Source organism: Talpa occidentalis, unplaced genomic scaffold, assembly GCF_014898055.3.
Source record: "Talpa occidentalis isolate TD23 unplaced genomic scaffold, MPIMG_talOcc4v2.1 talOcc4.15, whole genome shotgun sequence".
In the NCBI taxonomy this organism is placed as follows: Eukaryota; Metazoa; Chordata; class Mammalia; order Eulipotyphla; family Talpidae; genus Talpa; species Talpa occidentalis.
In genome coordinates this window covers 28,285,780-28,298,347 of record NW_023601543.1, presented here as the reverse complement: position 1 = coordinate 28,298,347, position 12,568 = coordinate 28,285,780, and the positions used below count along the sequence as shown (strand labels likewise).

Here is a 12,568-nt window from a genome sequence, read left to right as displayed (position 1 = left end):
CTCTAATACTTTCATGAAAATATTTGAAATTAATTAGCCTTGTCAGCTTTTATTTTCATAGGCTACGTTCCAACTATATCTCCTCCCCAATATAATTTTTAAGTAAGACTGATTTTAAACAATAAAACTCAAAGAATCCATGTACAAAGAGTCTGAAGCATTTAAATGTGTGGGTTTATTATTAACACAGTAGCAAATATATCAAGGAAACACGCCCCATGAAAGTGTTTCAAAGAAACACAAATCTGCTTTGAGAAAGGTTTGTACCCAATAAGTAAGCTCGAAGAGGCTTGTTTGCTTGGTGATGCCAGCAGATAAGCCTGGCAAACCTCAGTGTGATAGAAGAAGCCAGTCTGAGACTCAGCTTAGCCCAAGCAAGCTACTGGCCTCTGGCCGCGCTCAGTGAACCTCAACATGATGGTGTTCGTATTTTGGAAGGTCTTCCTGATCCTAAACTGCCTTGCAGGTAAGGAAAGGAGCTCTAAAGCACCAATACTTATTGGGAATGGTGTTCCCTTTTAAACTGAAATCTCAAGGACTTGTGCTTACTAGACTGCGTAAAATAATTTCCAGAACTCTTGTTTAGCAAATATGAAGCATGCTGGCATTTTGAGGAGCTGGCTTGCAAAGCAAATTATTTTATGTGGCTTTTGAATTCAATTTTTTCTCAGAAAAAATCATTGTTTCTTTCGGTTTTAGTTCCGAAGGTGCATAGACGAATTTACTAGAAAGCTAATTTGCTAAGGATACGACTTTTGCCTCTGTTTCAATTGAGTGTTTCCTTTAAGCTCACCGTGAGCGGCTTGCTTTGCCACAGCAGGCAGAGACTGGCTGGTGGGGGTGGTGGGGGGCCTGGTGAGATTTGCTTGCCAACATTTCTTAAGGAGTTGCCCTTTTCCAGGACTAAGACTGTATTTTGGAAAATTTGTGACTGATTTATCATTGTACTCAATGAGATTTCAGTAGAACAAAATCGTTTTTACAAATATCAGATACTTTTTGAATCTGTTCTAATGAAAATTAAGTCCATGGTAGATATAATAATATTGTTTAATCCATAATATTTAAATATATTTAAATGGTATATTAAATGCTATTTTAAAGCCATTGGTAATAGTAGGCAGTCATTAGAATGAGGTTTACTGAGTGTATTCGATGACACAAGAAAATGTTCAGGATAAAATATGAAGTAAAAAAGCAGGATCTGCACATATGCCCAGAATAAATTACTAGAAAGTTAAATGCTTAAGTGCTCACGGTGATTATTTCTGGATGATGGAGTTATAGAGGATTTTAATTTTATTTCATAGCTTTCTCATGATTTCTGGGGTCTCTGCAAAGAATAATATACTATTTTTATAATCAGAAAAATGTTACTTTTCAAAACTATATGCTTTCCAGTAACAGTTCTCTAAATGTTCATTACTAATGTTTAAATGTATATGTTCCCTGGAGTCAGAAATTATCAGAAGGTAATACCGTATTTATTCAGTGATCTAATTGGGACTTAGAGCTGGAAAAAGCTGCCTTTTTCAGTTTACATCCTGGTGAGAGCACGTTACTATTTTCCCTTTCCCCCAGAAATATTCATTTTATGCTATAACTTTTAGACAGTGAAAGTCTTTGTCTCTTCTAAGAGAGCTTCTCATCTTTCTAATTGAATCGCCTGTGGACCTACTGCACTCCCCAAACCATGCCTGTACTCAGCACCCACTCCCCTGTGTGAGACCTGACACTATAATAAACACCAGTTTTGAAACATTTGCAAGAATGGTTTTTACTGTAACTCACATGACTACAATGGCCATTGTAGGCTGAGAGGAGCTGGAGATGAGGGAGATGCTGGTAAATGGTACAAACTTTCACTTTTAAGAGGAATAAGTTCGGGGATCTACTGTTCAGCGATCTACTGTTCAGCATACTGATTGTAGTTAATACTCCTTTATATATGTCTGAAAATTGTTAAGAGTAGATCCTAAATATTCTCATCACAAAAAATAATGGTAATAAGGTGATGTGATGTGCGTGTTAGGTAAGGCTGTACTAATGATCATTCTGTATTATAAAAGTGTATCGAATCAACACATTGTACATCTTAAATTTATGCATTGTTATAAGTTAACTATAGGCTGGAAAAATGAAAGAAGGAATTGCCAAACTGAAACACAGAAATGATGCTCACAGACATATTTAAAATCAATTTTTGTTATAACAATGCAAAATAGATTTTCATCAAAATCTTCCCGATGGCTTCTCAGGAAGTCTTAGGTTAAATTTCCCTTTCAGGAAAATAACTTTAACTCCAAATGTCTTCTGTAAAATGTACATGCACAACATTTTAGGTACTTGTAATATATATTGGAATATATGTTGGAAAGAGGTTAATATTTTCATTTTCTGGAGGTATGTGCTATGTATTTTAAAATAGTAATATATTTGAACTTTGGTTTTGCAGTCAAATCCAAAAAGTGAGTGATCATTTGTTTGTATTACTTCCTATTTCAAAATGAAGCAACTAAACACAAAGTTACAGAAAATTTAATCATTTCAAATGCATGAGATTAAATACAGCTATGTGGGGGGTAATTTTGTTGAGGTATATGGTATATTAGAAGAATCACAATCTCCCTATAAGCAAAGTACCTGCCACATTGCAGGTGTTAAAGAACAATATACAGGCATCTAAATTGCTTTAGTGTTAATTTAACTGTCTATACGTGGGTTATTTTCCTTTAATAATAAGCACTAATTTTAAAATCAGTCACATATATTCAAACCATTTTTGATTGCTTTTATTTTAAATTCAGCCAGGTTAGTGAATGAAGTTTCAATGCAGCATTTTCTTTAAATCAAGTACTGATGTTTATTTTGGTATTTATTCAGTCTTATTGCTATAGAGATTTTTATTTCACTATTCCCATAAATAATTTCTCAATTTAGAATAAACTAATTCAAAAAAGGGAACATTCCCCTTCACACAGAATTACCTGCAGCTTAAGACTAAATTTGCACTGTTTACTAGCTACATGTGGCTATCCAAATTTAAACTAATTCAAATTAAATAAAATTAGACATTCAGTTTCTCTTCACAAATTAAGAATTGATTATGGTGCTGAATATTAGGAATCTGGACAAATATCCAGAATCTGGTCTGGACTTATTGCCTCACCCAATGTTAACTATGTATAGAAGACTGTGTAATATTCTTAAACCTATGTTGTCTCACAGTAGATATGGAGATCACAATCTTATTGCATGGTGATATTGTCTTTTTTACAGATCACAGATGATTTATATATTTGTCTTCTATTTTAAAATGTTAAAAATGTTGACATCAGATTTATACTTCCCAAGGCCTTGATTTTTATTTGCTTTCATTCTGGTCTTTGCTATAAATGGTTTCCTGCTGCATTGACATAACAAGCATAGATTTTCTTGTTTATTACTGTTTCCCCAGTGTTTAGTACAGTGACACAAAATAGGTGCTCAACAGATATTTGTTGAAAGGCACCATGGCCTGTTGCTTTGTTTGAGAACTGTGATTAACTTTGCCTTTGAACCTTTTTGCCAAGCACTGCCTTTAATGGGTTTTTATGTTTGTTTATTTGCCTTACCTAGTCATAATTGGCCAGTCCCATAGCACATACTGGGAACCAAACTAGAGGACAAAATGATGGCCAAATAATATCTTCAAAATCTCTGCTTCTAGGGGAAAACTACTTTAATCTTTTATAACCACCAAATTCCCATTTGATCTTTCTATTTTGGACACATTCAAGACATTTGGAAGTCATTGTTTAGGCATAGCCAGAGATGGGGCGTAATTCCAGGACAAATGAGATGGGCTTTTTGAGCATGGGACAGAGCCACATAGCTTTCTCCAATGATGTATCTGTTGGACAGAGTAGCTGATTTATAAAAGACCAATCGCATTTTTGGAGGATTCATTATGGGAACCAGCAAGACGGTGAGGAGAGCAATGGGAATAGGGAAACTGTGAGGAGTTAGGAGGTGCTGCATTGCTGTCTACCCTAAAGCATTTCTCTTAATTCATCAAGACATGGGTTGCTATGTAAACAGCCAACTTCGGCAGAGAAGCAGTTGGACCAGGTGGCCTGGATGTGACAGAAAACATGCTGCTGAATCCAGGAAAGCAGGGCTAGTCAGTACAATGTGTTTTTTTTTTTTAATTTTTTTCAAAATGTTTGTCAGTTCCTTGAGTTCCTTTAGCCTGACTGCTGTCACTAAGTAAAATGAATAAATAAATAAAGTCTTTGGGTATGGAAAATTGGGAAGGAGGCCAGGAATTTGTCTTTCTCTATTACTTCCTCTGATCGTCCCATGATCTCTGTATTCTTGTCCCCCACCCCTTTTCTGCAACCCTGCAGGCAGCTAGGGCTTTCATTACAGCCCACTGCAGCATAAAAAACATCTACTAAACTCGACCCCTGCTCCTAATAACCTATCCAACAGTCTTATGTCCCATCCTAAAGAACTTCTATACTTTTGGACTTTACAATGGACAATAAATAATCAGATAAACAAATGCCTCTATGGTATTAACCAAAATATCATTCCTTATCAGCCCTTTGGAAAATGAGATCTTATGTTCAATTCTTTAATCCATTTAAAGTTCATTTTTTTTTTTTTTGTGCATGGTGAGAGGTACTGCTCTAGTTTCATTCTTTTGCATGTGGTGGTCCAGTTTTCCCAGCACCATTTATTGAACAAACTGTCCTTGTTCCATTGCATATTCTTTGCTCCTTTGTCAAAGATTAGTTGTCCATATATGTGTGGCTTTATTTCTGAGCTTTCTATTCAGTTCCATTGGTCTGTGTGTCTGTTTTTGTTCCAGTGCCATGCAATTTAGTTAGTATGGCTTTGTAGTATAAGTTCAAGACTGGGAGTGTGATACCTCCATTCTCCTTTGTTTTAGTTAGGAGAGCTTTGACTATTCAAGGTTTTTTGTGGCTCCCTATGAATTCATCAATATTTGTTTTATTTCTTTGAAGAATGTCATTGAGATTTTTATGGGGAGTGCGTTGAATCTGTAAATTGCTCTCAGTAGGATGACCATTTTGATAATGTTAATTCTTCCAATCCATGAGCAGGGGATGTTTTCCATTTCTTTGTGTAGAACACTCACCTCTTTGATTAAGTTTATTCCTGGGTATTTGATTTTTTTTGTTTCAATTGTAAATGGGATGATTTTCCTAATTTCTTCTTCTTCAGATTGTTTGCATATAGGAAGGCTACTGATTTATGTGTATTGATTTTGTATCCTGCTACTTTACTAAACTGGTTTATTATTTTAATTAGTTTTCCTGTGGAGTTTTTAGGGTTCTCTATGTATTTTATCATATCATTTGTAATCAGTGATAGTTTTACTTCTTCTTTCCCTACTTGGATTCATTGTATGTCTTTCTCCTGTCTTATTACTCTGGCTAGGACTTCCAGTATTATATTGAAAAGCAGTGGTGAGAGTGGACATCCTTGTCTTGTTCCTGATCTTAAAAGAAAGGCTTTCAGCTTTTCACCATTGAGAATAATATTGGCTGTGGGTTTGTCATATATCCTTTTATCATGTTAAGGTATGTTCCTTCTATCCCAAGAATTTTGAGGGCCTTCATCAGCTTCATTGTTTTTTGCTTGTCTTGGACTCTTGGAAGCTTTACTATTATGTGTCTTGCTGTAGTTTTCCTTTCATTGTGGTAATCTGCTTTTCTTCTACCTTCCTGCATGTCTATTTTCATCTCCTCTTCATGCTAGGGAAGTTCTCTTTGATTATCTCCTTGAATAGTTTCTCACTCCTTTTGTCTCTCTCCTCACCTTCTGGGATTTCTATAACTCTTATATTTCCTTTCCTCATGGTATCAGATAGTTCTCGAAGTGTTTCTTCATTCTTTTTCCTTCATATTTCTCTTTCTTTTCCTTTTTTTGTTCTTTTTATATCTGTATCTTCAAGAATACTGATTCATTCTTCCATTTCATTAATTCTGTTTTTGTTGCTTTTCCCAGAGTTCTTCAACACCTCCATTAATCTTTTAATATCCTGTGTTTCCTTCATTTCCTTCTTTAAAGCTCAATTTCATTCTTCAGTTCATTATTTATATTTCTCATATCTTTCTTTTCCCTTTTGTCTTCTTTATGTTTTTTAATCATGGTGATTCTAAATTCTCTATCTAGCAGGCAGAGAAGTTCTTCCATGTCATTGCTGTTGAGTTCTGGTGGCTGATTTACTTTTTGGGTGTGTCCTTCTCCTGAGGGCTTGCTAGTTATTTGTATTTTTCCTTCTCTCCATTTTTTTGTTTTCTAACTAATTCCATGTGTTGGGCCACTGTGCCACTGATTGATGTGCATCTCTTTGGGGTGCTCCTCTGGGATGTCGGGAACTGGTGGCCAGACCGAGTCTGGCTCCGTTACACCAGGTTCCACAAGGGTAGTGATGCTGTGGATATGTTGATGAGTGCCGTCTCTGAGGATTCCTGAGTCTCTGTATGCTACTAATCTCTTCCCTTAACATGCCCGTTTTAACCTTTGTTTGTGGAGCCCTCCCTCTGTATCTACTCAGTTCCAGAAGGGGATTGTGGGTTCCCTGGCTTCCAACAGCCTCACGGGCAGGACCGCCCTTTCCTGGGACCCACAATTCACCTTGATGGAGGAGCCCTCCTTCCCTCTACTCAGTTCCAGAAAGGGATCACTGGATTGCTGGCTTCCACCAGTGGTTCAGGGGCCACACTTTTCTGGTACCCACAGTTCACCTTGATGACAGAGCCCTCCCTCTCTCTACTCAGTTCCAGAAGGGGACCCCTGGGTTGCTGGCTTCCAACAGTGGCACAAGAACTGCACTTTCCTGGCACCCACAGCTCACCTTTGTGGCGGAACCTGTAGCATATCTCTTTGTATAGAACATGCACCCAACAAGCACAGAATGCACACTTCCCCTCAGGAACCCACAGAATATTTGTCAGGCTAGACCACGTGCTTGGCTATAAAACAGACCAACAAATGTGGCAAATTTGGAATTATACAGTCTCTGAACCCAGTGAAATCAAACCAAAAATTAAAAACAGAAAAATAATAAGAAAGTTTTTAAACACTTGTAACTTATATAACACACTTGTAGGTAATCTATGGATCAAAGAGGAAATCTCAAAGGAATTTTAAAATGAGCTGAATTAAAGTGAAAGTATAATATTACAAAAATATGTAACATGCAGCTAGAGCAGTGCTTAGAAATTTATAAGACTAAATGGTTACATTTGAAATGAAGAAAAGTCTGAAGTCACTAATTGAAATTTCTCTATCAGAGAATTAGAAAAAGAAGAACAACATAAACCCAAAATAAGCAGAGGAAGGAAATAATAAAAAGTTGGACTCAATGGAATTGAAATAGTAAAACTATAGAGAAAATTAAATAAAATATATGGTTCATTATAAAAAAATCACTAAATAAAATTGACAAACTTCTAACAAGACAGGTAAAAATAAAGAGGATAAAACACAAATCATCAGGGTCCTCCCTGGTGGCTCAAGGGGTTAAGTTTCAGCACTATGAAGCTATCTGCAGTCTCTGAAGCACGAGTTCAATCCCCGGCCAGGGAGCTGACCCACGTGGCACAGCAGACCTCTCCTGTCTTGCCTGCTGCTACCCTCAGGAGTGTATTTCAGGAGATCTACCTGTTCTGTTCCTCACTCTGTCTCTGGTGAATCCTCTCATCCCCCACACCTCTAGCCTGCACCCCAGCTCTTGTATGCATAAATAAACAAATCTTTTTAAAAAGCTCAAATCATCATTATCAGAAATGAAATATGGGATGTCACTAGAGATCCTACAATCATTAAAAATATAATAAGTGACGACTAGCAACAAGTTTGCATTCATATATTTGATAACTTAAAAGAAAGGAATCATTCTTTAAAAACAACAAACTTCTAAAACTCACTTAATACAAAAATGGATCACCTGAATATCTCTATACATGTTAAAGAAATTGAATTCACAGTTTTAAAATCTCCTGGCAAAGAAAGCTCTAAGCCCAGATACTTTCACTAGAAATCTCTTCCAAATATTTAAAAAAATAATTAACACCAGTCTTACACAATCTCTTCCAAAAGTGGAAGAGCAGAGAACACTTCTGACTCATTTTATGAGGTTAGTTTACTCTGATACCAAAAGCACACAAAGATGGTATAAAAATAAAAAACTGTAGGCCAGTATCTCCATGAGCTTAAATACAAAAATTCTCAACAAAACAGTAACAAATTTAATCGTGCTGTGTACAAAACAAATTCCACATCATGACCAAATAGAATTGATTTCAGGTGTGCCAGACTGGTTCAACATTCAGAAGCCATTCAGTGTAACTTACATCAACAAGGCTACGGGGAAAAAACAAACAAACAAATGAGCATGTCAATTGATGCTGAAAAGACATTTGACAAAATCCACTACCCAGTCATAATAAAAAACTTTCAGCAAGTTAGGAAAATGGGTGCATTCGTTTCCAGAACTACAGCAACAAGTTGTCACTAACTAGGTGACTTAAAATGAAGAATTCATTCTCTCATGGTTCTGAAGGCCAAGTCCAAAATCAGAGTTAGTAAGATTGGCTCTTTTGGTGGCTCCATAAGAGAATCTGTGCCATGCCTTTCTCCTAGCTGGCTGCTAGTGATTCTTGGTCATCCTTGCCTTGTAGATGTACCATTGCAATCTATGCTCTCGTCTTCACATGGCTTTTCCTTTTGTGTATCAAGTGTCAAATTGCCCTCTCTGTTTTCTTATAAGGACTGAAGTCATTGGATTTAGGATGCACCCTAAATCTCAGATGATCTCATCTCAATATCCTCAACTTAACCATATTACAAAGACCCTATTTCTAAATACGGTCACATTCAAAGTTACCAGGGCTTAGCACTTGGACATATCTTTCAGTGGACACAGAATTCAACCCATGACAGAGGAGAATACTGCAATTTGACAAATAGCATCTACAAAAAACCCTCAGTTAACATGGTACTTAATGGTGACAAACTAAATGCTGATATTGGGGAAAAGACAGGGATATCCACCCTTAATTCTCTTATTCAATCAAATACTGGAAGGTATTCTGGCAAGGAAGAAATAAAGTTGTCTGCTCATCAAAAGACTGACACCCAAATTGTATAGAAATCTCAAAATTCAACAGCAAGAATGCTGAACAATCCAACTAGAAAAATAAGCCAATATATGTACAAACATTTTGCTAAAGATGATATACAAATGATCACATGAGAAGTTGTTTAGCATCACTAGTCACTATTCCATAGTCACTATGGAATTACAAATTAAAATCATAATAATATATTACTACACACCTATTAGAGTGGCTAATGTAGAGGTGTCACTCATTTGTGCCATATACTTAACCAAAGAAAACTGACAAAGCACAGCAAAAACAATTCTTCAACTTTGTGAAAACTACGCTCATTGCCAGAGGGAGTAGGGGTGAGAGGGAGGTGGGGATAGGGAAAAGAAAGGAACAGGACATCCGCATTGGAGTTTTAGTGGAGGGTAAGTGAAGCATGTGGGCCTATGGAGGTGTGAAGTTATAACCCCAAAATTACATAGTTATGTACACGACTTACAAATTAATTTGTAAAAATTAAAAGCAAAAAGGAAGTTAATGACAACAACAAATGCTGGCAAGGATGTGGAGAGACTGGATCACTCATATGTTGTTGGTGGAAATGTATATTGGTACAGTTACTCTGGAAAGCAAAGTGGGTTTTTTAATAAAATAAAAATAAATATGTAACTATTGTCTGACTTAGCAATTACACCCTGGGACATTTATTTCAGAGAAATGGAGATTTATTTGCAATTTGACAAATAATAATTCACACAATAATCTGTTCATAAACCTTTGCTGGAGTTTTATTCAATAACCAAAAATCTGGAGACAAACCCAGATGATATAAATGAGCAAGTAGTTAAACAAACTGGTACATGCATACCTTCAAATACTTCTAATCAATAAAAGGCAATGTACACTTTATCCACTCTACTCCCTTGTGGCAGCCTTCACAAAACTATAGGATAACCTCCAGAATCATGATACTGAACAGAGAAACCATGTTGCCGCTTTATCATCACACCCACCTCCTCCTTACACTCCATCCTTGACCTGAAGCATGGGCAATCACTAATCTGTCTTCCATTTCTAAAACGTTGTCATTTCTTAAATGTTATTTTAAATAGAACACAAACTTACACATGTGATGAAACCATTCATTCATTTATTTTAATGATGTACCATTGTTTTACGTTCTTGTTAATATTTTGACAATATAAGATTTCTTTCCTCAGGTGTGGTCACCATACCTCTCCCACCACCAAAGCACCCATAGTCCTCCACCACAGTCCGTTGTGCTCTCACACATGATAAAATTGTATAGAACAAAATGCGCACACACGTGCACACGTGCACACCACACACACACACACACACACAAGTTCAAGTATGCCTGAATATGAACAAGATGGATGGATTGTATCAATGTCAGTTTCCTAGTGGTGATATTATCCTATAGTTTTATAAAGGTTGCCACTAGGGAGTAGAATGGATAAAGTGTACATAGGACCTCTGTCTTCTTTCTTGGGAATGCATTTGTACTACTTACTATCTAAATAAAGATTTTTGGTTAAAATTATTGAGGGCTCCCAAAGAGTTTTTTGCTATGTGGATTATTTCTATGTATATATACTATATTAGACACCAAAACTAAAAAAAATTAGGCGCAAAAGTCCATAAAGCCTCCAGAGCAATAACATTACCTGTCATCAAGCTTCTGAACACTCCATTGTACATTCATGAGAGGACGAGAGTGAAAAAGGAAAATGACATTTAATATTATTATAAATAATTACAATAATTTTGATCATGTAGGTCCCCTCCTCACCCCCCAGTGGTCTTAGAGAGTGACCAACTCATTCTGGTTTGCCTTGGACTTTCTTGGTTTTGGCACCAAAAGTGCAGGAAAACCAGTATGGCTTGCCTGAGACTTACCCAGATTTAAAACTGAAAGTTCCACATCCAAGGGACTCCTTGGGTTTTAGGCAACCAGGCTTGGCTGTACTCTATATTCATGGACATTTTTGGGTCCCTGAACAACATTGTAAGTGCCTTGTGAAAAGCCTTCTTCATATAGAAGCAATTCCCACTTCAGTGTTCCTATGTCACACAAGGTTTGGGTATCTTCACATTGTTATTTGTTAGAAATTCTCATACCGTCATCCTAATTGCTTGCCTAACTTTTTGGTATAGTTCATTCTGCCTTTTCCTCCTCACCTTGGAGTCCTTAAATAAGATGTCATTGAAATTGCTTTATAATGAAAAAGTGTCATCAGAATATTGTGTGTGTTATTGCCTTTTTGATGATTATCTTTTCAGGTCAAGTTAGTATGGTGCAAGTAACCATCCCAGACACTGTCGTGAACGTGACTGCTGGATCTGATGTCACTCTCATTTGCACCTACACCAGTACTCTGCCCTCCCGGGACAAGCTTTTCATCCAGTGGTCATTCATGACTAAGAATGAGGAAAAGTCAATTACCGTAAGGACTTTTTTCCCTAAACTATTCCCCTTCAATAGTTCTGACTGAAAACTATCGGGGTCAGAGTGTGAAGTAATGATAAGTCAGTGAAAGCAGCAGCAAAGCCTCACATATAGAATGTTTGAAGATAGCTATTTAGGGAAGACCATCATCTGGAGGACTTGACCTTTGCCTTCTTTTCATGTTCAGTTATAGCCTGTAATCCCCACTCTGTGTAGGTCAACATCAAGCACATCCTGAATTCCAGAGTAGATAGGGATGGTCTCAATATTCAAGTGCATGTCCTAATGGATTGGCAGATCTCTGCCAAATGTAAGTGAGCTAGATCATCATGCTAGACTTAGTCCTGATGGAATGAGAGTTCCCAGATAGGTGGAGATGGCCAAGGTAGTGATGAGCCCTGGCTGATTAAGGGCAGCAGGAGGTTAAACCTAGAGGATAAAGAAAGAAGACTAGGGGCTGCAGAGGGAGGTTGCTAGAGGAGGGTAAGTGAGCAAGCTGCCTATTTCCCAGGTTTTTTCCATCTAATCTTTTTTTTTTTTTATGTACGTACAAGAACTAGGGTGTAGTCCAGAGGTGCGGGGGGTGAGTGAGAGGACTCACCAGAGACAGAGTGGGGAGCAGAACAGACAGATCTACTGAAATACACTACTGAGGGAGCAGTGGGCAAGACAGGAGAGGTCTGCCATGCCCTGTGGGTTAGCTCCCTGACCAGGATCGAACTCATGCTGCTGTGGCTGCAGTAGCTTCAAAGTGCTGACTTTAACCCCTGCGTCACTAGGGAGGCCCATCTGTTCATCTAATCTTAAGGGTAATTTCTTCTTCAAATTAGCCCAAGGACTCAATGTGCATGCGTGTGCGTGTGTGTGTGTGCGCACGCAAGTGTGTGCTCCAGCATATATGCTGGGCCAGCCTGTGCATATCCTTGGAGGGAAAAGGTCTGTACCTTTCATTGGATTTTCAAAAGGATAC

At 37.4% G+C, this 12,568-nt stretch overlaps 1 protein-coding gene across 2 annotated transcripts in view; it reads left to right on the top strand.

The window, feature by feature from the left end:
- Nucleotides 1-267: 267 nt before the first annotated feature.
- VSIG1 (V-set and immunoglobulin domain containing 1) overlaps nucleotides 268-12,568 on the top strand; it is a 29,611-nt gene continuing 17,310 nt past the window's right edge. The window contains exons 1-2 of one of the 2 annotated variants that reach the window (XM_037512093.2): nucleotides 268-466; nucleotides 11,433-11,596. In XM_037512093.2, coding sequence (XP_037367990.1) covers nucleotides 415-466; nucleotides 11,433-11,596 — 216 coding nt within the window. In that variant the 5' untranslated portion in view covers nucleotides 268-414. The remainder of the gene's footprint in view (nucleotides 467-11,432; nucleotides 11,597-12,568) is intronic. The other variant, XM_037512094.2, reaches the window with a different exon arrangement.